Source organism: Colletotrichum destructivum, chromosome 6, assembly GCF_034447905.1.
Source record: "Colletotrichum destructivum chromosome 6, complete sequence".
NCBI classification, from domain to species: Eukaryota; Fungi; Ascomycota; class Sordariomycetes; order Glomerellales; family Glomerellaceae; genus Colletotrichum; species Colletotrichum destructivum.
Genome location: NC_085901.1, coordinates 3,444,510 through 3,469,932, shown reverse-complemented (window position 1 = coordinate 3,469,932; position 25,423 = coordinate 3,444,510). Strand labels below are relative to the sequence as shown.

General features: G+C 55.4%; 11 protein-coding genes across 11 annotated transcripts; 8 read left to right on the top strand and 3 right to left on the bottom strand.

Moving 5' to 3' along the window:
• Nucleotides 1-69: 69 nt before the first annotated feature.
• CDEST_10237 (Putative NmrA-like domain, NAD(P)-binding domain superfamily) lies at nt 70-990 on the top strand (the record flags this gene model as incomplete). The annotated part of the gene is made up of 1 exon (XM_062926395.1): nt 70-990. The coding sequence occupies one exon, from the start codon at nt 70-72 to the stop codon at nt 988-990; it is 921 nt and encodes a 306-aa protein (XP_062782446.1).
• An 881-nt stretch (nt 991-1,871) lies between these two features.
• On the top strand, nt 1,872-4,301 carry CDEST_10236 (uncharacterized protein). The gene is made up of 6 exons (XM_062926394.1): nt 1,872-2,109; nt 2,205-2,442; nt 2,516-2,732; nt 2,792-3,082; nt 3,165-3,881; nt 3,933-4,301. Exons 1-6 carry the CDS (start codon nt 1,917-1,919, stop codon nt 4,035-4,037), a joined length of 1,761 nt encoding a protein of 586 aa, XP_062782445.1. The 5' UTR covers nt 1,872-1,916; the 3' UTR covers nt 4,038-4,301.
• Nucleotides 4,302-4,974: 673 nt separating this feature from the next.
• On the top strand, nt 4,975-5,967 carry CDEST_10235 (Putative auxiliary Activity family 9; the record flags this gene model as incomplete). The annotated part of the gene is made up of 1 exon (XM_062926393.1): nt 4,975-5,967. One exon carries the CDS (start codon nt 4,975-4,977, stop codon nt 5,965-5,967), a length of 993 nt encoding a protein of 330 aa, XP_062782444.1.
• A 1,184-nt stretch (nt 5,968-7,151) lies between these two features.
• CDEST_10234 (Putative NmrA-like domain, NAD(P)-binding domain superfamily) lies at nt 7,152-8,213 on the top strand (the record flags this gene model as incomplete). The annotated part of the gene is made up of 2 exons (XM_062926392.1): nt 7,152-7,325; nt 7,455-8,213. The coding sequence occupies 2 exons, from the start codon at nt 7,152-7,154 to the stop codon at nt 8,211-8,213; spliced, it is 933 nt and encodes a 310-aa protein (XP_062782443.1).
• A 1,382-nt stretch (nt 8,214-9,595) lies between these two features.
• Nucleotides 9,596-10,960, top strand: CDEST_10233 (Putative pectate lyase PlyH/PlyE, pectin lyase/virulence factor). The gene is made up of 3 exons (XM_062926391.1): nt 9,596-10,302; nt 10,375-10,509; nt 10,600-10,960. The coding sequence occupies exons 1-3, from the start codon at nt 9,792-9,794 to the stop codon at nt 10,770-10,772; spliced, it is 819 nt and encodes a 272-aa protein (XP_062782442.1). The 5' UTR covers nt 9,596-9,791; the 3' UTR covers nt 10,773-10,960.
• A 1,275-nt stretch (nt 10,961-12,235) lies between these two features.
• CDEST_10232 (Putative major facilitator, sugar transporter, major facilitator superfamily) lies at nt 12,236-15,028 on the bottom strand. Its single transcript, XM_062926390.1, has 5 exons — nt 13,827-15,028; nt 13,463-13,743; nt 13,331-13,402; nt 13,225-13,272; nt 12,236-13,151 (listed from the first exon to the last, which is right to left on the bottom strand). The coding sequence occupies exons 1-5, from the start codon at nt 14,408-14,410 to the stop codon at nt 12,517-12,519; spliced, it is 1,620 nt and encodes a 539-aa protein (XP_062782441.1). The 5' UTR covers nt 14,411-15,028; the 3' UTR covers nt 12,236-12,516.
• Nucleotides 15,029-15,459: 431 nt separating this feature from the next.
• Nucleotides 15,460-17,865, top strand: CDEST_10231 (Putative glycoside hydrolase, family 5, glycoside hydrolase superfamily). Its single transcript, XM_062926389.1, has 5 exons — nt 15,460-15,788; nt 15,848-16,135; nt 16,225-16,729; nt 16,806-16,922; nt 17,011-17,865. The coding sequence occupies exons 1-5, from the start codon at nt 15,714-15,716 to the stop codon at nt 17,607-17,609; spliced, it is 1,584 nt and encodes a 527-aa protein (XP_062782440.1). The 5' UTR covers nt 15,460-15,713; the 3' UTR covers nt 17,610-17,865.
• Nucleotides 17,299-20,428, bottom strand: CDEST_10230 (Putative zn(2)Cys(6) fungal-type DNA-binding domain-containing protein). The gene is made up of 4 exons (XM_062926388.1): nt 19,208-20,428; nt 19,064-19,150; nt 18,148-18,978; nt 17,299-18,073 (listed from the first exon to the last, which is right to left on the bottom strand). Exons 1-4 carry the CDS (start codon nt 20,359-20,361, stop codon nt 17,869-17,871), a joined length of 2,277 nt encoding a protein of 758 aa, XP_062782439.1. The 5' UTR covers nt 20,362-20,428; the 3' UTR covers nt 17,299-17,868.
• Nucleotides 20,429-22,203: 1,775 nt separating this feature from the next.
• Nucleotides 22,204-23,390, top strand: CDEST_10229 (uncharacterized protein; the record flags this gene model as incomplete). The annotated part of the gene is made up of 3 exons (XM_062926387.1): nt 22,204-22,465; nt 22,554-23,182; nt 23,286-23,390. Exons 1-3 carry the CDS (start codon nt 22,228-22,230, stop codon nt 23,388-23,390), a joined length of 972 nt encoding a protein of 323 aa, XP_062782438.1. The 5' UTR covers nt 22,204-22,227.
• A 277-nt stretch (nt 23,391-23,667) lies between these two features.
• On the bottom strand, nt 23,668-24,498 carry CDEST_10228 (Putative CENP-V/GFA domain, Mss4-like superfamily protein). The gene has a single exon (XM_062926386.1). It carries the CDS (start codon nt 24,167-24,169, stop codon nt 23,726-23,728), a length of 444 nt encoding a protein of 147 aa, XP_062782437.1. The 5' UTR covers nt 24,170-24,498; the 3' UTR covers nt 23,668-23,725.
• Nucleotides 24,499-24,921: 423 nt separating this feature from the next.
• Nucleotides 24,922-25,422, top strand: CDEST_10227 (uncharacterized protein; the record flags this gene model as incomplete). Its single annotated transcript, XM_062926385.1, has 2 exons — nt 24,922-24,944; nt 25,194-25,422. 2 exons carry the CDS (start codon nt 24,922-24,924, stop codon nt 25,420-25,422), a joined length of 252 nt encoding a protein of 83 aa, XP_062782436.1.
• Nucleotide 25,423: the final 1 nt, after the last annotated feature.

Here is a 25,423-nt window from a genome sequence, read left to right as displayed (position 1 = left end):
CTCCAAACCTACCACGCTCTTCGGCCAGCACTACCCTACGAGCTTTCCACAACATCGACATTCAAAAACATGTCTCGAGCGATTCTCGTTACAGGCGCAACAGGCAAACAAGGTGGCGCTGTCGTTGACGCCCTCTTGAGTCACGGGTCATCGGATCTTCTTCTCGCAGTCACACGAAATGCGAACTCGCCTTCTGCAAGACGTCTTGCAGCCAAGTCTTCGTCCATCAAGATTGTCGAGGGCGATCTCGATGCCGCTCCGGCTCTTTTCGCTTCCGCCAAGGCAGCCGCCGGGGCGGCACCCTTGTGGGGTGTCTTTTCCGTCCAAGCGATGAGCGACCGGAAATCGGACAAGGAGACCCAGCAGGGCAAGGCGTTGGTTGACGAAGCCATCAAGGCTGGCGTGCAGCACTTCGTCTACAGCAGCGTCGAGCGTGGGGGCGACGAGCGATCATGGAACAATCCTACTCCGGTGCCACATTTCATCACCAAGCATCGGATCGAACACCACCTCCGCAACTCTACCGCGAACAACAAGAGCCCCATGGGCTGGACGATTCTGCGGCCCGTCATCTTCATGGATAACCTGGCGCCGGGGTTCTTCGGCAAAGTCTTTCTGACCATGATCCACGACATCATGGGAGAGAAACCGCTGCAGTGGATCGCCACCAAGGATATCGGCTTCTTCGCGGCCGAGGCGTTCCGTGATCCGAAAACCTGGAACAAAAGGGCCATAGGACTGGCTGGTGACAACCTCACGTTTTCGGAGCTAAGCCAGACCTTCAAGACTGTGACGGGCGAACCTGTTGGAACGACACTTGGAATCCTCGGGAAAGCGCTGAAGCACGGGGTCCAGGAGCTGGGCATCATGGTGGCATGGTTCAGGGACGAAGGCTACAATGCCGACATGGCCGAGATCAAGAGGATCCATCCTGGTGTCATGACTATGAAGCAATGGTTGAGCGACAGTGCTTTCGTCAACAAGAAGTGAAGAAAGGAACTTTTCTGTGTCTCTCAGAAGTGTACGGTGGCATTTGCACGGTTTTTTCAACAATAGTGTTTAGCTTAATACCAGCTGCTTCAGGCCTCGGGGCCATGGTCAACTCATCTTCAGAAAAGGTCTGCCACTTGCTTGTGTGTCCCACTTGATATGGTTTGTATTAACCTACGAGATAAGTGTGACGAGGACTATACATCCGAGAAGTGAAGAATGAACAGTGGTTGGTTTTTCTCAAACCCATCCTGAAACTAGGTTCAGGTTAGAATGCTCCTAAGGCCGATAGCGTGATGCAGACGTGTGGCTATCGCAGTCCAAAAAAGGTGGTGTGCTTCATAAGAATAACCTGCCCTGAACAGTGTTTGCAGGCGAAAGCAATTCTTGTGGGTCCAATAGACTGAACAGGTGCAGTCACACCTGACTCAATATCAGTATACCTTTCTTTATCTGGCTACTCGCGAACATACTCTGTTCGTTTCCCAGGCGTGTCACCTCCCAAACCGACAAGGGCAGGGCTAGTCAAGCCAACCTTGCGCAATGCTCGACACGCAGACCAAACTCAACTTCTTGTACAGGTATTCTCCAGTAGAGTAAATCAGTTGCTTATCAGGCAGCTTTTTCCCACGGCGGTTTCAATGGCCTAATAAGCTTTATCAACTACCCGGTCCTATTTAATAGTAGGGAAACTAAGTAAAGGGGTAGCAAGGCGGGGGTCTAGTCACGTGCCAACATAAAATTAACATTATGCTTTGCATGCCAAGATTATTTATAAGCGTGACTACTCCGTACCACTGGGGGCTAAGTTATTAGGGAGTGGTCCCAAACCGGGGGAGGGGGGGGACTTGGATGGGTGTTTCTCTTCTACCTGTTCTGTACAGACCTTGACGTACGGCGTCGCCGTCTGTCTTTCAACATCAGCCATGTCAACGTCTCGAGATGAGGAACCGGCGCGTTTTTCATGCACTCAGTGCCGCTCCATGAAACTAAAATGCGACCGCATCAAGCCTCGTTGCAGTCGCTGCGTCAGAGTCCGCGCCGACTGCGAGTATCCCAAGTCAAGAAGGGCCAATGTTGGCAAGAGGCAACAAGTTCGTGATCTGGAAGTCAAACTAGGTTCGTACGCATATGGAGATACTCTACAAGAGCCACTCGTCAAATATCCACGACTCTCCTTCACTAAGGCTATCTTTGCTGATGGCAGGCCGCAGAACAGCTTGAGCGTATTGCCAAGTCTAGTACAGACAAACCCCCACGCAATGGTGAGCCAGCGGATCAGGACACGGCGATCCAGAACATGGGCCCCGTCTATGGAAGCCCACAAGTCCTGCCTGTTCTGGAGGGGCCTGCTTCAGATCCAAACATTCCTCCAGTTGAGGCTCCATCGGCTGATTTGTCTTCGACTGGGACATATGAGCAACGGCCCCCTCTGGAGATGATTGAATCTCTGTAAGACATTCATTGCCAGCGGTTTTTTTCTTTTCATTTTCTTTCTGTAGCAACAACTGATGCGATTGGCTAGCACCAACCAATACTTCGACAAATGGCACTATACGGCGCCCATGATCCATCGGACCCGTTATATCATGTCTTTGTCCCTACCATCCCACATGCGACCTCCAATGTGCCTCCAGTACATCGTGATGGCGTGGGGAGCCGAAATCGGCAATACCCATCGAAGTTTAGCGATACCATTCTATAATCGGGCCCGAGCATATGCGCAAGCCGACGAGGTAAATGTGAGTAGTAGGCCCTGTGTACTCGCCTCGGACGAATCGCAATTAATGCATTATCAAAGGCCAGCCTGAGAGTAGCGCACGCACAAACATGGTGTCTGATGTGCTACTTCGAAGCCCAGTACTTGCTTTTCTCTCGATCTTCGATGAGTCTCTGCAGGGCCATCAGAATCGCACAGTTGCTCGGTCTTCATCAGGTTGATGGAGGCGGTCTGGGTCATCCATCCGGCCTACCGCCGCCTCAGTCCTGGCCAGAAGCAGAGGAGAGGCGTAGAACCTGGTGGGCGCTTTACTGCTCTGATCGACTGGTAGGTGGTACCGCGGGCTGGCCAGTCCTCATCAACGAGCGAGACGTAAGTGATGCATCGGGTGGTTGTGGAGACCTTTTCGACAATCTGCAGACTAATGCTATTATTTTTTTTATTTTTTTTATAGATGTCTGTACGGCTTCCAGCGTCTGAAGAAGCCTTTCAAAGTGACGTTGAGGAGAAGACAAGCCTATTTACAAGCGTGCTGCAGCAAGACGGCAAGGTCTTCTCCCCATTCGCCGGACGTGTCAGAGCCGCGTCTCTCTTCCACCAATCCTACCAGCACTCGACCAAGGCACCACTGCACAACAACAGCTCTTCAGATCCAGAAATAAACACACACTGGAGACAGTATCGAGAAATCGACAACAATCTGGTTCTCTTCTTACAAGGGCTGCCTGACGGCCTAAGACTACCCAGGCAGGCCAGATGTCGGAACGCGGTCTTCGTCAACATCATCATCCACATGTCGTTCATCTGTCTGCATAGGGCAGCCATTTCCAGAATGAAGTTGACTGGTCTTCCCAAAAGCATGATTCGCAGGAGCACAGCCCGACTTGTCTGCGCCGCAGAAGAGATACTAAACATCTTCCGGATGATGTCAGACATGAATGAGCATCTCAAGAACTCGATCCTGATATTTTCCGTCTACCTGACGTCTCGGGTCTTTCTCGAAGACTTGGAAACCACAGAGGACGTCCCGCGACAAGACAACCTCGACTTTGTTCTTCGTATCATGATGCTATCTGCAAAGACGTTGGACAACCCCGTCTCCGATTCGATGGCCGTCCAGCTCGCGACGGAAATGCGGCAGCGAGGGCTTGACTCGTCTGCAGTTGAGAAGGTACGTTTATCAGGCTGCAAGCCAAGGCGCTCCACACACTAACGGCGATAGGCACTTGAGCTGTCACAGAGCCGTCATTTGACACCGGCATTTACCAAAGGAAGTGCTCCGTCGTCTGGTCCCGTGTTTCGATTACCCAGCAATAGCGAGACGTAAAGTAAAACCAATGCTTCAGTCAACAATGACCTCGCCAATGTATCGAAGTTCGTCTTTAGAGCCGAATTTGATTGCGGAGACATTTCCATGTGTCCACTGCCGTGGCAGTGTAACGGTAGACTAGCGAGGAGGAACTGCTTCGCTGTTCTGGATACAAGCCTTGTTCTACTCGTTTTAGATATGCGTCACATCATGTTTGAAATAGTCATCTCCAGAGCGAAGATGTCCAACTGCAAGTGTATAATCAGAATTGTTGCCTCGGCGTAACACATGGAAACTCAATAGACTGCGTCCGGTGACGTTGGCCTGTTGAACGGCTTCTGTGAGGTGCCTAACCCTCTAGGGACGATTCTCCGCCTCCACTTCGGTGTCCTGCCTGTTTCGTTACACCGTTGAACATCAGGACCATCAATGAACTGGCTTGAGAGACGACCGTTAGACGGGGTGGACGTAGAGAGGTTTCAGGCCAGAGTCCACAGGCAGGGGGTCTCGAAGGATGAAGGCAGACGTCCTATCTTGTTGGAGCATTACCTACCCCTCAGATGCGCCTTATAATCTTACTTGCCCTCCATGTTAACTGCAGGCGGCTGGCTGTCTTGGAGGTTGAGAGAACTGGGCATATTGTGCCTCACCATCCATCTTTTCCTAATTTCTTAGACGCTTCGTCATGCCTAGGATCGTTATTTCTCTGTGTTGTGATTTTGGGGTATATAAACTCTTCGTTGCATGCTCTGGGTGATGACCCGTCCAGAGCCTTCACAGAGCCCATCACACTCTTTTCCATTCATTCACCATCCTCAAGTCTCTTTACGGCACGAGACAGGCTGCGCCCGCTCACCTCGTTTGCCACTTTCTTCGCGCCTCTTTTTTGTTCATACTCCTTCACCACATCGTGTCCAAACTCATTACTTCCCCGAGTACCGCCCTCGCAGTCATCATGTACTCCAAGCACATGGCTGTCGCCATCGCGCTGGTGGCGCAGACCTACGCTCACGGAATCTTGGGCGAGATCGTCACGGACGGCGTCCGGCATGCCGCGTTCCAGACGGACTACATTTACCGCAAGCAGAATGGCAATCCGACTCCCGATCTCATCGCCTGGTCTACCGAGAGCTTGGATAGGGGCTACATCGAGCCCAACAGCCTGCATACGCTGGATATCAACTGCCACGTCAACGCGCAGCCCGGCGCCTTGACTGCCCAGGTCGCTGCCGGCGGCAAGGTCGACTTTTTCTGGCCCGACTGGCCCCATGATGTCGGCCCTGTGCTCACCTACATCGCCTCGTGCGGCGGTGACTGCGCGTCTGCCGAGAAGTCGGCGCTCAAGTGGACGAAGATTGACGAGGCGGGCTACGACGGTCAGTGGGCGGTTGAGAAGCTTATTGCCAACAACTTCACCTGTACGACCACCGTCCCTTCGACCATCGCCCCCGGCAACTACGTCTTCCGCAACGAGATCATCAACCTCCACAGCGGCGCCGAGCAGAACGGCGCCCAGCTGTACCCCCAGTGTGTGAACATTGAGATCACGGGCACGGGCACCGACGCCCCGAACGGCGTCCTGGGCGTCGAGCTGTACAAGGCGGACGACGCCGGCATTCTCTTCGACCCCTACGCGAAGGGGATGTCAACATACCCGATCCCCGGCCCTGGTCTCTACGTTGCTGGAAACTCCGCCCTAGCTCCCACCGGTTCATTTTCTCCCGACCCTCCTCCTCATCATACCGACAACGTTTCTTCCGTGGTAGCTGCAGTTACTCCTGCAACGGCTTCCGCCACCCCTTCTGCCGCCGCCCCCACTACTTTCAGCACTCGTACCAAGCCTGTAGGTTCCCGCACTCGCTCGTTGGGCTCTCGCACTCGTACGTTGGGTTCCGAAACTCGGACGAAGAGCTCCCAGGCTGCGTCGACTGTCTGTGGCTGGCGCTGAGCCACGACCACGAGGTATCAATTCACAAAAACGCCGGGGTGATGCCATGCGTTCACTTATGCGTTCACTTAAGCGTCCCAAAGACATGGAACGATCCGTACATTCATCTTTTGCGCCACAAAACCTTGAGTACTTTTCCCAGGAGGATGAGGAGGAGGTTCCCTGGCCTAGACTTGCTTCCCTTCATTGTACACGTAGCATATTTGTAGAAAACATTCGTTCCATGACAATAACCCTTGCAAATGCCAACCAGAGTGACCAAATGTTGTTGAGTTAGGTTTTCTTGGATTTTCATGAACTGGAAGGTCTTGGTGACATTCCAAAGTGTGCTTCTCCGCGGTGCCAACGTCCAGATGTGATGACAGCTCCACCGGGCCCCGTTAGAAGCTTCCAAAAAGACGATTCGAAATGGACGGGAGAGGCACAGCAAGCGCGGTAATAGCGTGGTGCCATACATCCTCGTCAAGAGGACAAATCAAACTGTCTAAGCAATGCAACCCGCGCAATGAGCTTATCAAGCAAGGTTTGGTCAGCGTGTTACAAAGACACTACTTTTTGTGACGGTACGGTATGCATTCGAGATAGAGCGAGAAAAGCGGCGTCTGTGCTTGAGTCTAGACCGGGTTCGCAAATTCAAGGGGCAGAGGGGCTTAAGATACGGGTAGACTTTAGGTATGGCGTGGAGTCGTTCAGAGAGAGAGAGAGCGCGAGAGAGAGAGAGAGAGAGAGAGAGAGAGAGAGAGAGAGACCCCCGGTAGGACCGCGTAAGTCGGGCGGAGATTGAAATAAACTTGGCCCCACTTCGGCCTCCGATGAACAGCGATGAACTTCCCGCCGGCCTTGCTGACAGATCCTAGTCTTCGTAGCTCCACATCGGTCTCCGACGAAGAGCGATGAACGGCCACACGGGGTAACGGTGGCCAAGGCCCGTCTGAAAGTCTATTGTCAGAACGGCCGCAATCGGCAGATGCCGGGCATCCGTGTTATTCATAGAAGCCTCTCACCAAGTACGCTCGATGTGGATGCATAAGAACGCCCTGACGTCCATGGTATATCATTCTGTCCGAATACTCTCTGCACCATTCATTCTTCGTCATACATCTTCCACGTCCAATACACTTCACAACCAAAAAAGGCTGGTCTTAAACTTCCGTCTCGCTACCGACACCACGCATCCCACCACCATGTCTAAGCTTCTTACCGTCTTTGGCGCCACCGGCAACCAGGGGGGCTCCGTCATCAGGGCCGTACTCGCCGATCCCGTCCTGTCCAAGCAGTTTGCTCTTCGGGGCGTTACGCGAGACGCCTCCAAGCCCGCCGCCAAGGAGTTGGTCGCAAAAGGTGTCGAAATTAAAACGGTACGCTCACTACGACTACCCCCCCGAGTCGTTGACCGCTTCTCCCTCCTCCCCCCCCCCCCTCTTTTGTTTTATCTATGCTCCATTTGGCCCCATTTGCCAGTCTTAGTTAGCACTGACACCTTTCAGGCCGACTTGTCCTCCGCCACCGAGGTGGCGGCCGCCATCGCTGGCTCTCACACGGTATTCCTCGTCACCTCGCCCAATTTCTTCAACCCCAGCGCCAGCCCTGAGCTCGCCCACGGCAAGATCGTTGCCGACGCCGCCACCGCCGCCAAGGTCCAGCACCTCATCTACTCATCCCTCCTCCACGTGACCAAGGAAACCGAGGGCCGCCTCAGCCATGTCACCCACTTTGACCAAAAGGCAGACGTGGAGACTTACATCCGCGAAAAGGCCATCCCTAGCACATTCGTCCTGCCCGGCTACTTCATGTCGAACTTCACCGTCTCGCAGATGCTCCGAAAGGGCGAGGACGGTGCCTACACCCTTGCCTACCCCGTCTCCGCCGAGGCCCGCTTCCCGCTCATCGACGCCGAGGCCGACACTGGAAAGTACGTTGCTGCCGTCCTGCAGGATCCCTCTCGCCACCTGGGCAAGCAGATTCTTGCTGCGTCAGGATACTATACGCCTACCCGCATTATTTCCGAGTTTGAGGAAGTGACGGGCAAGAAGGCGACCTTCATCCCACTCGACTCTGACACGTACAAGAGCTTCCTACCCCCGTCAATGGCGCAGGAGGTTCTTGAGAACCATCTGTTTATTGAGAAGCCCGGATACTACAAGGGCCAGCCGCTGGAGCCGACCGAAAAGCTTCTGGCTGAGGTTGGGCTCAAGTCGACGTCTTGGAAGGAGTTTCTTGAGAAGAACAAGAGCGCCTTTGTTTGAAGTCACTTGACCAGGGCAGCTGAGCCGTAGTCCTGGCTACATGATCTCGCCTCAGACACCTGCCAGTACGGAGTATACAAATCAATCTAAAGAAATCACAGTCCTTTCTGTGCGTACCAGTTTCGTGTCACGGCCTTCTTGAACTGCATCCCCCCATCCAGCATAGCGTAAAGTGGTGGCTCGTGTAATGCCATGATAAAGTCGACCAGCCTCGCAGTGCACAGCGATGATCACGGCAAGCTATGAGGCCCATCCCAACTCAGGACTCAAAAGTGGCCAGCACCCTGGGGTTTGCTCCCTGGCGCTTCCCATATCCTTGGTCCTAACTCGCCAATACACGCTCTGTTGCTGGCTAGAAGGAGCATCATACAACATTGGCCGCGGGTCTCAGGGTCAAAATTCCATACTGGGTTCTGTTCTGGTAAGTGTTTGAGGTTAGATAGTGAATAGACTGGTTGGCATGTTAACAAATAGAGAGGGAGTCATCGGCGAGCCCTAAAGCTGTTCAACTAGTCGTGATATTCTAGACTATAAAACAGAAATAACATAAGTTTTGACAGAACCTTTATTACTACATGTATATAAGCTTGCTGGTTATGTGTATTAGAAACTGCTCCTAAAGAAGCAACACGGAGCTTCCCTGCCGCAATCAAAACGGCCAACTCCTCCCGCATACTGATCGTCTTGGCTAATACAAAAAGGGATGTTGCTCGAAAATGCTGCCCCCTCTCTCTCTCGCCTATCCCTTTGGACTAGTGCCAAGAGGAAATTACCATGCTACACTAAGTGCTCTACTAGGGGTCTAGTGGGTGGGAGATTCCAAGCTGGCCCAGATGGAAAACAACAAATGATGTGTTTGAACCAGTTCGCTGGAGCTTGTCAAACATCAGTAGCAAATCGGAGAGGACGAAACCAATAGCCTTTTCTGTTCTCTTCTTTTACAGCAACGATGCTGTTCCCAAGGTTTAGTCTCCGCGAGCTTCCAAACAGGAGCTGCCTCTTTGGGCACCGATGGAAACCCTGCTGACGGTAGAGCACTCTAAGGCTCCTGTAATACGACGGAATGCACCTTCGTGTCACGTCAAAAAGGCGTAATTCAATCGGAGTTTGGTAACAGCTGGACCGTGGCCTTGAATCTCTTTCGAGTCTGATTGGTGGAAGAAGCCAACCCGCTGACCAAAGTTGGGTTCAGCTTTTCTGTTGCATTGAGTCTTGGCGAGGCCTATGATCGCCAGCGCACGCCAAAGATGCGCGCCTGGGATAGGGGAAGCCGCAGCATACTGAGGGGTTGTATATGCAGGTCTTGGCGGAGAAATCGTTGTGATTTTACCCACGACTAGGAGACTCGGGCTACCAAGCCTTGCCTCCCAGCTCCTCAAAGACGTGGTATCACATGGCTCACACACAACCCCAAGAGCATCGTCTAACAGCAGCCAGGCGTGATTTCCTGGCCAGGGCTTGGGTATATAACTTGGTCAAGAAGCACACTGTAGAGCATTCCACGTCAAGTTGTCCAACATCAACCCATTAACCGACTTAAACCATTCTTCGAGCCCTCCCTGCGGCATAGACGTCAACATGCAACTTTCCGTGGTTTCGATGCTCGCATTGGCCGTGTCTCTGGTCAACGCCCAGTCCCGGACGACTTCGACGCGAAAGACGGCAACGAGCACCATCAAGTGGCAAGCCTCCGGCGGCGTGTCCTGCCCCCACCCGTCCGTCAACACGCAGTGGCCGACGCCCACGGGCAGCACGTCGTTCCCCACGGCGTCCGTCATCCCGGCCAACGCCGTCTTCGACGGGAAGATGGCGCTGTTCGACCGCAAGGGCAGCAGCGGCGACTGCAAGGGCCAGGTCGACCAAGACGAGGCCGCCGCCGTCTTCATCCTCGAACCCGGCGCGACGCTGAAGAACGCCATCATCGGGCCCGCCCAGGCCGAGGGCGTTCACTGCCGTGGCCCGTGTACCATTGAGAACGTCTGGTGGGACGACGTGTGCGAGGACGCGGCCACGTTCTACGGCTCCGGGCCCAGATACATCCGGGGCGGAGGGGCGCGGGAGGCCAGCGACAAGGTCTTCCAGCACAACGGTGAGTCCTTTTGAGCCGAGCACAGGTATTGGTCCAGAGTTCCGGTTGTTAACGCGGTGTTTCTGGGTATAGGCGAGGGATGGCTGCACATCGACGGCTTCTACGCCAACAAGTATGGCAAATTCTACCGCTCGTGTGGCAACTGCAGCCAGCAGTTCCAGCGTCACGTCAACATTACCAACTTTGTTGGCATCCAGGGCGTCGTTAGTAAGTCACCCTTCCATTGCCCTGTCAGAGCCTCTGAAAACCGCTTTTGGTGTCTACTGTTGAATCCTCCACGTGCTGACATCAAACCAGTGGGTGTGAACCAGAACTACGGAGACACGGCTACGTTGTCGAATTACTGCCTTGCCAAGATCGGAGTCATCTGCACACGTTACTCGGGCTGTGTCAAGCCCTGCGAGGCCGGGGAGATTGGCGAGGGGGCGTTGGCGCCGTACTGCGTGGTCAATGGTCAAGACTGGTCGTAAGGGATGCATGATGAGGCTTGAGTCATCCAGTTTCCCTTTCATCTAGTATGATGCTATATGAGTATCCATGCCGACTAGCAAAGCGTTTGAATCGGAAGCCCGTCCATCTTCCTTGCTGCCTAAATCCCTAGTTGTCCACTGCGAATGACGAGACATGAGTTGCGAAAAGCCGGTGGCTTGATTACAATCATTAGAAAACAAGTAGATGACTACAACTCTACTTGAACCATAGTACTAAAGAAAAATGGAAAAGGAAAACTGTTGTCAAATCACAAAAAAACCAACAGAACACCTCCAGCAATGGTCCCTCTCAACGCCTAGCCTATGATGCTATCTCGCGCTTGCGGATATTGATTACACAGACATCTTGCAGAAAGAGCAAAATTTGGCTGACCCCAGTAAACAACGAGACAAACCCGACTTGAGCCATACATCAACCGCGGAAAGCCCTCAGAGACAGCAGGGAGATCCGTTGATGGAGTTGAAAGCGCACGTCTCGCCCGTTGCAGGACCCGCCTCTCCGGTGCTCACCCACTTCGAGGAGACGTCGCAAACGTTCCAGCCCCCAGGTCTTGTCCGCGTTCTGTGGGCACTTCCATTTGGCCGGACTGCAGATGCCTCCGCTGCTGGCTGGGGGAGGCGGGCTCGGGATGTTGGTATGGTTAGGGAAGCGCTTGACGTTTTCGAGTTGAGGAAGCGCGTTGCTCATTGCGGGGAGAAAGAAAAAGACGGCGGCGTTGGCCAATGACTTCATTGTGTGATGGCCGTCATAGCAAAACGTGTCTGGTATAGATGCAGGTCGGTGACTTGATGAGGAGACCGGTGCCTGAAAATCGAAGGCGAGTGAGAGAGAGCTGTTTGTGTTGATAACGTTGAGCTAATTGAATACTCTGCAAAGAGAGGTTGACGAGACTTATATATAGAAAATAAGTGTGTGCTTTTGAAATAAGCGCTGATTAGCTCTCAAGGCTATTCTCAACGTGTAATGTCAAGCTATCGTGTGCTGGTGCGACTAACAAGCCTCCACGCACAGATAGACATCGGGCCGCACGTCAAGAGCTCTATATATGGCACCTCTAGGGGCAGTGTTCACTCCTGGCCCCGACAGATCGTGTTTTCAGCCCTCGCAGCCAGGAAATTCTTGCATCACGGGAGCTGTAATACGATGTGGCTGGTCTCCGTAGCGGCTCAGCCTGTTGGCCACCACTTGCACGATTGGCGCAATACGCACTTGGTCGCACGTGGTTGGTTGCAGAACAATCACTAGAATCGGTCAGCCGCAAGTGAAGGCCGAGATAGTAGAGCCATTAGTATAAGTTGTGTCTGAGTATCAGAAACTGACAATAGTGTCTAAAAGGGGCTCGCTTATTCTTCAGGAATCCCAAAGACATCAGTGTTGAAAGCATTTATGCGACGCATAGCTCCTAACATATCTACTGAGTAGCAAGATACACAAGAGTTCGGCTCATGGCTGGCCGGGGGTTCGGCGAGAACTAGTTTTAAGCACGATAGGAGTCTTATTGTGGTCAGTTTCGAAAGCACGTTAGACTCGAATCGAACAGCTCCATAGAGGCAAAATCCACATTCTATACCCTGTAGCATGAGCTCGTTCCTTTACCAATGCTGAATGACCCAATACATCGACTGGACATTTGTACGCGATCGGCCGAATGCTTGTGATTGATCTGACGGAGATGCTCCAGATAAATACCCTGCCTCAATGAAAGAACAAAAACCAGCCAAATCAAACCTTGGACGTCGCATGCTCTGTTTCCTCGACATCATAAGGCCCCTCGCCCTTTCCGTTCTCCGCAGTCCTGACATTGGCCTCCTCGCCGTCAAAGATGACGGCAATCTCCTCCAACGCCTTGCCCTTGGTCTCGAGGAACCACCCGTACGCGATGCAGGCCTCGACGGCCAAGATGGCGACGTAGACGATGTAAAATCGCCAACCTATGTTCTGGATGCCGATCGGGTTGACGTACTGGTTGACGAAGACGGCGGCCTTGGTGGCGAAGACGTACGTGGCCATGCCCTTGGCGCGGATGGAGTAGGGCAGCACCTCGACCGAGTAGGCGACGGGCAGCGGCGAGAAGGCGATGCAGTAGAAGACCTGGTAGAGGAAGATGAGGGCCATGACGGCGATGCCGGCCGAGCTGGCGCCCGTCTCGGCGAAGCGGGCCGAGGCGATGGTCCAGCCGATGAAGACGACGAGCATGCCGCAGGTCGAGACGCGGAAGAGCGGGCGGCGGCCGATCCGCTCGACGAAGAAGGCCGTCGTGAGGGCGAGGCCGAAGTTCCAGATGTTGAGCAGGCCGTTGACCAGCGCCTGGGTGTTCTTGTTCGTGATGCCAACGGTGTCCATGATCCTTGACAGGTCTGGGGGAGGGGGGGTTGAGTTATTAGCCTCATGTGAGGTTTCTGATAGACTGTAGTTTTCAACAAGACTTACAGTACGCGATCAACCCGTTACCGGACCACTGTGAGAAAAAACCCATGCCTTGAAACATTTTGTTAGCAAGTTGAAAACCCCAGAAGAGCACGGGTGTGATTCGTACAGATGACGAGGAACATGCGGTATCGGTTGCCCTTCGTCTTGACCATGGACTTCCAGGTCGTGCTTCCAAGTCCTGAATTTCAAGTCAGCACAACGTCTTGCACCAGAGACATACCCGTTTAGGAGCTCTTACTCTTCTCGTTGTCGATGGCCGCCCGGATCTCCTCAAACTCCAGCCTCACCAGCTCCGTCTCCTCGCCCTCGCCGTGGTATTGCTTCAGGGCTTCCAGGGCCTCGTCGCCGCGATCGTTCGAGATGAGCCAACGGGGAGACTCGGGCAGGAACCAGATGGCAGCCAGCTGCACCACGCTCGGGGCCATCTGGAGAAGAGAGGGGATTCGCCAGGACCAGGTGCTCGGGATCGTTCGAGTGCCGTACGTGATCCATGCGGCGGCGATGCTACCAACGTACCAGCTGTGCGGTTTCTCAACATGATTAGCTCCTTTGTTCCTTTCTCTCCTCGACTTGTGGCCGACTGGCTTTGATATAAAACTCACCAAGTGTTGCAGATGGCCGTGATGGTCACACGATCTTTGGGGTGTGACAGCTCGCTGACCAGACTCGGGGCCGACGTGGTGGCAAACGACAGCCCGAACCCGAGGACGAACCTACTCACGACGAACATGGCGAAGGCCGTGCTCTCGCACTGCAGGATGGCGCCGACGATCATGATGCAGCTGCCGACGGTGATCCCCCACCGCCTCCCGAACTTGTCCGCCACCCAGGGGGCGATCGGGGTCGAGCAGATGCTGCCGAGGGCCATGATGGCGCTCATCAGGCCCAGCACCGCGCCGCGGGGGTTGTCGAAGAAGTCGTCAAAGTAGGAGACGGTCTGCAGGGAGTTCATCATGGAGCCGTCGTAGCCGCTCGTGGCGTAGGAGACGACGGCGGCCGGGAAGAGGAGGAAGTAGAGCTTGCGGCGGGCGGCGGACTTGTACCAGATGGGAGCCTCCTGGGCCAGCTGCGCGACGCGGGACGGCTGGTAGGCCTCGTTGGCCGCTGCTGTCCCGCCCTGCTTGCGGGCTAGACGGGCCTGCTGGTCTTGCCTCGGGGCGGGGAGACGTCGACGGAGGAAGTCCATCGTTGTCACTGTCGATGTTGGACTTGTGGGGTTGACGAAAGGCTTTGCTTAAGGAGGAGGAGGGGAATGGGGGTTGCCTCGAGGGTGGAGATGGACCTCTTGAGTTGGCAGCCAGAACCAGAAAGCTGGGATTCTGCGTGTCTTTATATTTCGTGTAGTGTAAGGACCGAATGCAATGCTGGGGCAACGGAGGATGAATACCGGCGGTCTTTCCTACACCCGGGTTCTTCTCCGTCAACTTGGGGGGCCAGTCAAGCAGCTGTATGACGGAGTTGCAGCGAAGTCGGCATTTACACTAGGCGAAAAAGGACGTCGACTCGGACAACTTTGCAATTGGCGCGGAAACCGAGTACAATGTCACCTCCAGAACCAGACCTTTGGGACGTCTGCCTGCCGAGGAGAAACTATCACGACAAAGACAAGGGTAGGGGTGGTGAGAGGAGCTCCGGCGATGGGATGCGGAGGAGATCCGGGGGCTGGGGTAAATGCAGAGGCACTCCCCACATCAAGGGCATCATGAGACCTCCACGGGGAAAAACGAACGATGAGACGTTGCGGGTAAAGCCAGGCTCGTCTGATTGCGGAGTGATTTCCCTTGGGTTGCCGGTTGGGATATCGACACAAGTCCAAGTTGTGTAGCGTGTACGTACGGCCAAAGATGGTGTGGAGCAAAAGACTCGAGAGATCCTTTTCTCGACTAGTGTAAAAGATCTATCTTCGCCTTTCTGTTGTATGGGTGCCCCCCCCCCCCTTTTCAGTCAAGACTGACGAATCACCAATCCTCGGGGCAGCTAAATGTCTCCCCCGACCCATCAACGTGGAGTCACTTCGGGGCATCCAAAACCTTCCCCCTAGCGTCGTTTATGCCGGGGGGGGTGATTTGAACGAGTTCCCCGACTCAGACCCATAAACGTGGGGTCGGGGGAGTGTTCGAGTCTGCCCCGATGGCTAAACACGAGGGGGGGAGGGGAATTTTGGACGCGCTCTCGGTCTCTAGGGGAGCGTACGCGCGAGTTGCTTGCTCGTATCAACCAACTCAGATGAGGGGATTTGCAAGTGGTTCGGGACGTCATGTGGGTTGAGGGACGCATGCGAGAGCTCCGCAGTCCAAGTAAAAGGTGCGTTGCGGCTTATTGGATGTAGCTTGGGATGTATGTCACTCGCGTGAGACGGGTTCCTATTTAGGAGCTCGAAGGACCCTGGGTAGTTTCTCGAGCGATGACTTGTTGATTCCCGCATTCTCCAGCTGGTTTTCTTTTCTGTGCTGTACTGCTAGAGGTGACAGTTGTCAATCGATTTCACAATGTCGAACGGAATCCTTAGAACGTCTGGCTCCAGCATCGTCGATGCCGATGGAAACTCCGTTCTCCTACGCGGTGTAGGTCATTGTATGATGCAGTTTGTATATCATAAGTCACTGACCATTTCTTCGCGCAGACGGCTCTCGGCGGCTGGATGCTGATGGAGAACTTCATGAACGGGTTCCCCGGCCGCGAGCACCAGATCCGTGCCGCGCTGCTCAAGGTTTTGGGCAAGGAGAAGTGCGACTTCTTCTTCGACCGGTTCCTCGAGTACTTCTTCACCGAAAAGGACGCCGAGTTCCTCGCCTCCATCGGCTTCAACTGCGTCCGCCTGTCGTTCAACTACCACCACTTCGAGGACGACATGAACCCCTTCGTCATCAAGGAGGAGGGTTTCAAGCATCTCGACCGTGCTATTGAGATTGTGAGTTCCAGTCTTTCTTCTCTACCACACCTACTCGTGCGGAGTGTATCGAAGCTGACATCTCCCCCCCCCCTCCCCCCTCTCTCCAGTGCGCCAAGTACGGAATCTACACCATCCTTGACCTTCACTCGGCTCCCGGTGGACAGAACCAAGACTGGCACTCGGACAACCCGACCGGCTACGCCGCCTTCTGGGACCACAAGCACTTCCAAGACAGAGTCATCAACCTGTGGCAGGTGATCGCCAAGCGCTACGCGGGCAACCCGTGGATCGCGGGCTACAACCCGCTCAACGAGCCGGCCGACGTCGAGTGGACGCGCCTCCTCTCCTTCTACGACCGCATCGTGCCCGCCATCCGCGAGGCGGACCCGGAGCACATTCTCTGGCTCGAGGGCAACACCTTCAGCATGGACTTCTCGGGCTTCACAAAGGTGTTTGACAACTCCGTCTACGCGGTGCACGACTACTGCGGCTTCGGCTTCCCCAACCGCATCGGCAGATACCAGGGCCTGAAGGAGCAGGATTCCTACATCCGGCAGATGTACGACCGCAAGGTTGCCTTTATGAAGGAGCACAACGTGCCGATCTGGAACGGTAAGCTGGCCGCCGTGGGGTTTGCTTGATGAACCTCTAACCCCCTACTGGTATCTGACACGTTGCTGCGACACAGGCGAGTTCGGACCCATCTACGAGCGCGAAGAGTATAACCCCGACTGGGAGGAGCACAACGAAGAGCGGTACAAGATGCTGGACAAGCAAATGGCCATCTACACAGACGAGGGCATCGGTACGTTGACAATACCCATCTCATCTACTCGTTCCCCACCACCACCGAACCTACAGAGACTGACAAAGACCGCTCTCTCTCTTTCCAGCATGGAGTATCTGGGCCTACAAGGACGTCAACGTCATGGGCATGACATACCTCTCCCCGGACTCGGCCTGGCTCAAGCTCCTCGGCCCCATGATCCGCAAGAAGCGCGACCTCGCCGTGGACAGCTGGGCGTACGACGACGCCCACCTCCAGCCCAACCTTTTCGGGCCCCTGCACAAGTGGTTCGAGGACAACGTGCCGGCCGAGTACTCCAAGAAGTACCCCTGGCAGTGGCGCATGCACATGCACGTGTTCCGCGGGATCCGCGGCATCACCATGGCCGAGTACATGATCCCCGAGTGGGCCGACTGCTTCCGCGGCAAGACGCTCGCGGAGCTCGACGAGCTGGCCGCCAGCTGGAAGTTCGAGAACTGCGTGCGGCGCGGGAGGCTGAACGAGCTGCTGAGCCTGTACGCGCCCATGCGGCCCGGGGACGAGAGGCTGGAGGGCAAGGTGATCCCGTCCGAGGCCGAGAGGGAGGGGGGCGCCGGGCCCAAGGAGACGGTCTCTGGCGTCGGGGTGTTCGAGCTGGCGCCGGACGAGAAGAAGAGGAAGACGCTTGCACAGGCCGGCGGGACGCCTGTCGCTGTTGCTTCGTAAAGCGTGGTTGTTGTTTTTCTCTTCCTTTTTTCTGTTCTTTCGGGAGACGAGGCATTTTGTGTGCTGCATACAATCGGCGTTATTGTTACTCGGGGGGACTCTTGTAGACTTGCTTGAATCAAGGTTATTATCAACTTTCCCAGACAGTGTCACTATATCATATCCTCTTCTTCACTTTTGAGAAATCTTAGAGCCGTAAGCGGCTTTGAGATCTGATGAAATGATCCACGACAAATGTTTTGTTTTGCGACCCCTCGGGCTACGCCGCCGCCATCCTGTTCTTGCAGGCCGCTTCGAGCCTGTCCAGGACTCCCAGATGCCACTCAAACTCTCTCACGCTGATGCTGAACCGCCGCAGGTTCCGCGTGCCAACAAACATGGCCTGTTCGATATCCGGAGGCAGAACCTCCCGGAAGACGCCGCACATGGTCGCCACGCGCAAGATGACAACCATTGTGAATGTCCTACCGACTGTTAGTACCCGACGCGAAAGAAAAAGAAAAAGAAAAAGAAGGGGAAGAAAAAAGGAGAAACTTACACCATGCCGGTTGCAAAAAGGCCCGTCATACTGTTGGCCGGGTCGATGTCGAAAACGTTGATGAATCCCTTGCAACCCTCCAGACACATTCTACACCTCTCCAGGATCGCCCCCTTGCACGGATGGGTCTCAAAGTGCGCCACGTTGAGCATCACGTACTCGATGAAGGGACGGTGGATGATGTACTGCCCGGCGTAGTACCGGCCCTTGAGGCGCAGCACGTTCCACGGGTTGTTGCCGAGCTCCTCGACCCGGATGATGCCCGGCGTCGTCACCGCCGCCGCCGCCGGCGACGAGCTCGAGACACCCTCGTGGTCGGGGGGGCCGGGGGGCCTCCTCCTCGGCTGGCTCGTCAGCAGGAAGTCGGGCAGGTTGCGGTAGAGGGCGCCGTGGTAGGACCACAGGTCCGCGGTGATGCGCAGCAGCCAGTCGGCGTAGCTGGCGCGGGTCATGCGGAACTGGTCCTTGCTGTCGTAGACGACGCTGTTGACGCGGTTCAGGAACCGCCGGATGGCGGCGTTGGTGCTGATCTGGAACGCGACGAGCTCCTCGGTCCGGTAGAAGGACGTCGAGGCAGGGCTCGGGGCGTCGGCGTCGGCGTCTGGTGTCGGGACCGTCGTCGTGGCGGCGTGGCGGTGGTAGTAGTAGTCTCCGTGGTGCTTGGGCGTTTCCGGGGCCGGATATGGCACCACGTCCTCGTATCTCGCTATGCCGGACGGCAAGGTGATGGATATCTCCGACACGAAGTCGCCCTCGTAGATCAGCGATACCCAGAACAGCCTGCGAAAGGTGTCCGAGTAGCGTTCGGTGTCATCTGTGCAGAGGACCCCTCTGTCTCTCTCTCCTCGTGTCAATATTGTTCGTGACTCGGGACCAGATTCGGGACCGTAACTATCGGGCTCCCTTTTCAGCTTACCTTCTCGCGAGCGCCTCGCACTTGACAGCGGTAGCATGAGCCCAGTGAAAGGAATCTGCCACCCGACCGTTTGCGTTCATGTATAAACTAGTCTCCTCTTAGCCGACTTCCCTCAGAAGACCAAGACCAAGACACATGGACTACCTTGCAAGCATCGTGCATTGTGCTGCCTCGAGGGTGATCTCGGACGAAACGAACCCGAGAAGCAATCTCGACTTGCGCCACAACAGCTCGTCAAGTCCGGGGAAGTCTGCGAATATGCTCGAGCCCGAGGGCCGATGGTGCTGTCCTCCACTCCGGCCCGCTGTCTCGTCAAGCGAGATGCGATTCGCGCCGGTGCAGACGAACGACCCCAGGCACAGGACGAGGAGCAGCAAGCAGTACCTCGAGGGCGCAACCAGAGGCGACACATGCGTCCCGGCAGTCTGCTCCGAGGCGACTACTTCGTCGAATGTTGCTACTACGTCCTCCAGCGCGAGCAGCGGAAAGAAGATGTTGACCTCGGCGAAGTATTCGTGGATCGCCTTTCGATACCGATCAGCCGCGTCGATGGAGACGGGGAGACTGCGGTCTTGGAAGAGCCTCCACGACTCTGGAGGGAACCTGAACTGTTCCTCGTGTGATCCCCCGTGGAAAAAGACGTCGGTAGCTTCTGTGAACCGCACCCCTCCCGGTATCGCTGACGGCAGTGGCAGCGGCGGTGGCGTTGGTGAGGAGAATTCTTCCATCTCCGACAACAACTGCTTGACGATGGGCCACTCAAACACATGGTTGGCATTCGCCGTGTGGGATAGGGGGATAGGGATTTGAGAGCTTCCATCCGATTGGATTGCGTTCCCAGCGTCTTCCTGTCCGGGACGGCCTCTTTCATCATGGGCATCATGTGCATCATGTGCATCATGTGTTGCCACAGTCTGCGTTCGCGACCCCGACGCCGGTGCCGATCCCGGCGTTGTTGGATGCCGCGCGGCTTGGGGCGGCGGGGATATGCTCGCAGGCTGCTGCTGCGTCTGTTGTTGTACCGTAAAGACTGGCGAGGAGAAGAGACGGTCCTCGAGCATCTGGATGCGCTCCAGCAGGATCCTCGTGTTCTGCTCGATGCGCGGCTGGTTCGAGTCGCGGTAGATGCACTCGACATCCTGCGCCATACACAAGCTACACTTGGGCTTCGCGGCATCGCAGCGTGTCTTGCGGGCCCGGCAGTTGGTGCAAGCCTGCCACACCCGGCGCCGTGCCGGAAAGTAGTGGGCAGCGGAGAAGGAAGAGGAGGAGGGCGGCGGCGCGGGGGCGTCCATCATGCCCGGACCATACCATCGGGGAGGGGTGGTGGTCAGTTGTTGTAGAATTGCGATATGGTTGATGAAGAAGAGTAGTAGTGAGATTTCACCCACTCACTCACTGGCTGGACCCGGATTGGAAGGGCTTCAGGGGCGCCACGTGGAAGATGTATCCCTGCTGCTCCCCGCTATGCGCCATCCGCGTCAGTGCCACCGGTCTCTGAAAGGTCCAGAGCTTACAGCTTGTGTAGGAGGTGAGAGCTTCCATATGTGGCGTAGTCCTGGCGAACAACAGCAAAGCAAACCAGATCAGATCTCGGTGAGATTAGGCGCGAATACACCGTTAAGCCCGAACGTCATCTGGACTGTTTACGAATGATTCAAATCAAGAGACACCCTTGAACCGGACCCCCATAGTCTCGATGCTATGCAGACTTCAAGACTGCCCCTCTTCTGGTTCTGGGGTCCGAAACTCTCGACCACCCACTACTTAGCGATTGACAATCACCCACCCGTCGTCCGAATCGCGGCTCAAGTCTGAAGATGCACACTCCATGGCTACGACGATCGACCCATATTGTTCAGATTCTCGACTGAGCGTTGTACTTGTCGTAGAAATTCGTAGCCAAGGCCCTTACGACGACGTAGCGACGGCCTCCCCACACTCCAACTGCAAAGCATCGCCCAGTTTGAGCCTAAAGCATAACCCAGTCTGGGGCAGTAATCAAGCCCGAACGACCTGGCCGTCGCAGCCGCGGACACTCCGGATTCGTGACGCAACTCTCTCTGTGGCTTACGCCTGATAACCCGGTACATATCGACATGTGTGTTACGGCGGTGGGAAAAGCAGCAAGGGGCAGAACAAAGATCCATCCTTGTGGGCTGGGCCCAACTCCGCACTGTAACCGACGCCAGGGTTGTGTCCCTAAGGTTGTGTTCCCCCCTGAGACGCCGGTATTCGGGACTCTACCCTGTCGTCCCAAGTAAAAAGGGGGTTTGCGGCACAGACTTTTCAGGGCTGATCAGCGAGAACTGCAGTGTAAAGGCATGGATGGAATACAGCTGACTGGCCAACGATGCTTTACATTAGTTTACTCCAGTCCGGATACCCTAGGTGAAATCAGTCCGAACGAACGCAGCAGTAAAGAATCCCATGGTGTCTCCCACCATTGTGTTCTGTACTCATCTTCCACCTGGACTGTCAAGTCAAAGCCGTTGATGCCGTTCAGTCAAAGGAGGAACACAGCATTGACCGCCTAAGCAATAACAGCTGTGTCGGTGTCAGTAATAGATTATCCGCCTTAGGGAGGACCAGACGCAGCGGCGCTGGTGGACACTCTCATATCATTGTTGTTATACGGCATGCCATCAACATCAAGCATAATACAAGACTGATAAGAAGATGGGAATAACCGACGACAGACCCCCTGTCAAGGCCGTTTCGAATCGAAATTACAGTCCGCGGCGAGCGGCGCCTTTGTCAGCCCCCATGAGGGTCTGGAAACTCAACACTGCACCTCGGATGCACACTTCATTCGTCGTCGCCGCGTTTCGTCTGCCCGAGTCCACAGGACGGCGCGTTTATCCTTGTACACGCATTTGTTTCTGGGGGTCTACAACATTGGTCAGCGGCATATCTCTCGGGGATGGGACGAACAAGCGTGCAGATCGTGGAAGGGGGGATTCCATGGGGATCTTCACATTTAAAGATACTAAAGAACGACGTCGGCCTCTTCTTCTTTTTGTTCAAGTCTTTTTCTTCTCATCGTTCTCTTCGTGTTTGAGCTAGTCTTTCCCTTCCATCCTTATCGACTGTTCTTGAAAGCAGTCGCGTCATTCGTTTTTTTTTATCATCTCCGTTCTCCTCACCATAGTCCGTCCTTCGACATGCATCCCGCCACCTCTCTCCTGCTTGCCGGTGCTGGCATCGCCAACGCATACACCATTGCCTCGGCCAAGCCCTTCATGCGCAAGAACATCGATCCCGTCGTCATCCCCAGCCAGTACAAGAGCCATATGCACACCTTCTTCGGCTCCGATGCCGTCACTATCAACACCAACTCCTCCAAGGAGCTCCAGGCCGGCTGCTCAACCGCCGAGAACCCCAACGACTACTCATCCTACTGTGAGTTGCAAGCCTTCTCTTGCCAAAAGAAACATCTTCACTAGCTCTGAAACACACGCTCACACACACTCTCTCTCTCTCTTAAAAGGGGTCCCTACCCTCTACGTCAAGAACGACACCGGCATGAACCCCGTTCCCTTCAGCCGCTTCAGCGCTTACTACGTCTCCATCGAGAACGCCGAGGTCGCCATCCCGCAGGACTACAAGACCATCGCCGGTAACGCCCAGGGCACCAAGCAGTCCGACGTCGAGGAGCTCGCCGGCATCGAGTGGTTCTGCGAGGGCGACGCCACCGAGGAGGGCAAGGAGGCCGCCGCCTGGCCGACCAAGACGTGCTCGACACACCTGCAGACCCTGCTGCTCTTCCACGACTGCGTCAACGAGCAGACGCTCGAATCGGCCTACTCGGGCACCCAGAACTGGCGGGACGGCTTCAAGCCCGCCAACCGCTGCCCCGAGGGCATGAAGCGCATGCCGCAGCTGCGCTTCTCGATCCGCTACGACCTCCGCAGCATCCTCCCCGGCGGCTGGGACGGCACCCCGCCCTTGGAACTCGCCTGCGGCAACTCTTTCTGCACCCACGGCGACTTCATCAACGGCTGGCTGCCCGAGGCCGCGACCAACATGCTCAAGGCCAACAGCAAGCGCGAGTTCGCCGGCGTCGACGGCCCCGACGGCAAGTACAACGCCGGCTCCAAGTGCGGTGCCGAGAATGCTGTGAGTTGATCCCCCGGTTCCCTTCCTTTTTTTTGTTCTTTTTTTATTCTTTTTTTTTTTTTTTTGTGGTTGATGGAGCCCAGAGTACTGACACACGGTGTAGAAGGACGCCGATCCCACCAACGGCACGTCGGACTACGACGAGAGCGTCAAGCTGATGAGCGGCAAGCGCAGCATCGGCCAGCGTTCCCTGTCTCGTCACGCTTAAAAGACGCCAGATCGGACCCGTGTTGATGCCTTGAAAGGAGGCTTCATTCAGCGTTGCCAATGGAGATGTATATCATACCGGGGCCGAGGACTTCGCAATGCGCACACTTTATCTGCTTCTCCCGTGTCATATTTGGAAGTACATAGAACGTTTATAACTGTAAATGATTCAACTAGCGGTCTCTGCCAAAGGTTCAGACTACCACGGAGCCCTCGTTCGCAAGCGAATATGGTTATCAGAGGTGGGGGGGGGGGGGGGGGGGGGGGGGGGGAGTTTCCAGCTGAGACCCCGCCCCTCCACTCTTCGTGTGACCATCTTGACAGACAATAACCTCCTCACTGGTCGTTGTCAGTGGGAGTGCCAGGCGGCGACTCGGCCCACCTCTCAGCCTCCTCGGGGATCCGTACGACGGCGCTGCTCGTCCAGATGTGTTTCCCCCGGTCCATCTGGAGCCCCGCGATGAGCCCTCCCTTGATGCTGACAGTCTGGCTCGGAGTGCCGCGCTTGTCGTGCGCGCGGTGCAAGACGCGACATCCGCAGACGCGGCAGAAATAGCAGTCCATGTGTCCGCCGCCCTTGGTCGGCCGCGTCCACGACTGGAGCTTCGATCCGAGGTCGTCGGAGAGGGGGAACAGGCCGTCGGCGGGGAAGATGGCGGATGTGCCGAAGGCGGAGGCGGACTGCTTGCGGCATTGGGAGCAGTGGCAGCAGTAGATATCGAGAGGTTCTGGGGTCGGCGTCTTGAAGGCGACCGCTCCGCATTGGCATTCAACGTCCATGTTGGTCAAGTGGGGAGGGGTCTAAATGTGACGCTGGAGGGTGAGCCGCGAGACTTGGAATTGCTGAATATGAAAGGTGAGAATGGAGCTTGATGGTGTTGCGCGATGGTGTTGCGCGATGGTGTTGCGCGATGGTGTACAATGCAACTAGGGTCGTGAGATGATGCTTCTGGCTGCTTGAGCAATTATCTCTTCTGACGGTTTTGACAAGCGAAGGGCGCTGTCGCTCAGCCAACTAAGACCGCATTGGATGAGATGATGAGGTAAGTAAGTCATTCATCACAGTCAATCGAGGCATTGTTCCTGCTCCGAGGCTCTGGCAAAAACATCCTTAAACACATTTATGAGTAAAAAGAAGAGATATCTTTTTGCACATGAATCTTACCAAATTGTGGTGCGGAGTTCGAAGCTCAATCTCACTCATTCCCTCGTTCACGATGAGAAGAGAGTCCCAATGAGAATGAGATGAGTCAGCAGCGCGCGCACCCGCCCCTGAGAGCACCGCATTACTGACATCCACGACGATTATTGCCCCCCCCCCCCCCCCCCCCCCCCCCCGCGAATCCGTGACAAGCATTTCTCTATTTAGCCTGTTGATGCAGTGCAACATCACCAATTCGTGCTTTGTCTAAGAATTACTCTTCCCCAGTTTCCGGAAGATCTCCCTTGGCCAACTAACGCTGCCGGCACGTTGATTTAGCCGCCCCAAAATCGCATCTACTCGTCATTCAAGAGCTGTAGCAGTGTCTACTATGTGTGACGTGCCCCAGTCGGTGTTCGCAGACGATCCTGGCTTTTTCTCTTATTCCCCCGTTCCTCCGCCAAAGTACCCTGGAAAGGGGAACAAATACCCCTGCAGACCCAAGTACCCTGTAAGGAAATCCCCCTTTTGACCGTTCGCTCCGTTCCAGATTGAGCATCCCCCACCCAGAGCCAGGCAAAAAGCCTAAATGAGACCTGCTTAACTGGTGTTTAGACACTTCGACTAGATGAGCATTTGGCGGCAGCTGACCCGATGATGCAGGCGGCTCACTGCCGGACGTGACCCTATTGTCTCCAACCCCTGGAACAAGCATGTCTATCTGCCGTCAAACGAGCTTCCGAAAGGATCGCAATCGGCCGTTCGACCGGGCCACAACCCCACAAAGGAGGTTTCCCGTCGGTTGAATTCCACGGGACGGCGAGATTGGAGTGGTTCAAGGTGGGCTCACCGTCGTCCAGTCGATCCATGGCAGTTGTCAACCGAAGAGTGAT

Coding starts and splice junctions, on each gene's coding strand:
- CDEST_10231 (XM_062926389.1), top strand. CDS start 15,714: ATGTCGAACGGAATCCTTAGAACGTCTGGCTCCAGCATCGTCGATGCC. Junction 15,789..15,847: donor ACTCCGTTCTCCTACGCGGT/GTAGGTCATTGT, acceptor TTCTTCGCGCAG/ACGGCTCTCGGCGGCTGGAT. Junction 16,136..16,224: donor TCGACCGTGCTATTGAGATT/GTGAGTTCCAGT, acceptor CCCTCTCTCCAG/TGCGCCAAGTACGGAATCTA.
- CDEST_10232 (XM_062926390.1), bottom strand. CDS start 14,410: ATGGACTTCCTCCGTCGACGTCTCCCCGCCCCGAGGCAAGACCAGCAG. Junction 13,403..13,462: donor GGCCATCGACAACGAGAAGA/GTAAGAGCTCCT, acceptor CTTGAAATTCAG/GACTTGGAAGCACGACCTGG. Junction 13,152..13,224: donor TAACGGGTTGATCGCGTACT/GTAAGTCTTGTT, acceptor CCCCTCCCCCAG/ACCTGTCAAGGATCATGGAC.
- CDEST_10233 (XM_062926391.1), top strand. CDS start 9,792: ATGCAACTTTCCGTGGTTTCGATGCTCGCATTGGCCGTGTCTCTGGTC. Junction 10,303..10,374: donor CAAGGTCTTCCAGCACAACG/GTGAGTCCTTTT, acceptor TTCTGGGTATAG/GCGAGGGATGGCTGCACATC. Junction 10,510..10,599: donor TGGCATCCAGGGCGTCGTTA/GTAAGTCACCCT, acceptor ACATCAAACCAG/TGGGTGTGAACCAGAACTAC.
- CDEST_10228 (XM_062926386.1), bottom strand. CDS start 24,169: ATGGACGTTGAATGCCAATGCGGAGCGGTCGCCTTCAAGACGCCGACC.
- CDEST_10230 (XM_062926388.1), bottom strand. CDS start 20,361: ATGATGGACGCCCCCGCGCCGCCGCCCTCCTCCTCTTCCTTCTCCGCT. Junction 18,979..19,063: donor TGCGAGGCGCTCGCGAGAAG/GTAAGCTGAAAA, acceptor AGAGAGAGACAG/AGGGGTCCTCTGCACAGATG. Junction 18,074..18,147: donor CTTTTTGCAACCGGCATGGT/GTAAGTTTCTCC, acceptor AACAGTCGGTAG/GACATTCACAATGGTTGTCA.
- CDEST_10236 (XM_062926394.1), top strand. CDS start 1,917: ATGTCAACGTCTCGAGATGAGGAACCGGCGCGTTTTTCATGCACTCAG. Junction 3,083..3,164: donor TCCTCATCAACGAGCGAGAC/GTAAGTGATGCA, acceptor TTTTTTTTATAG/ATGTCTGTACGGCTTCCAGC. Junction 3,882..3,932: donor ACTCGTCTGCAGTTGAGAAG/GTACGTTTATCA, acceptor TAACGGCGATAG/GCACTTGAGCTGTCACAGAG.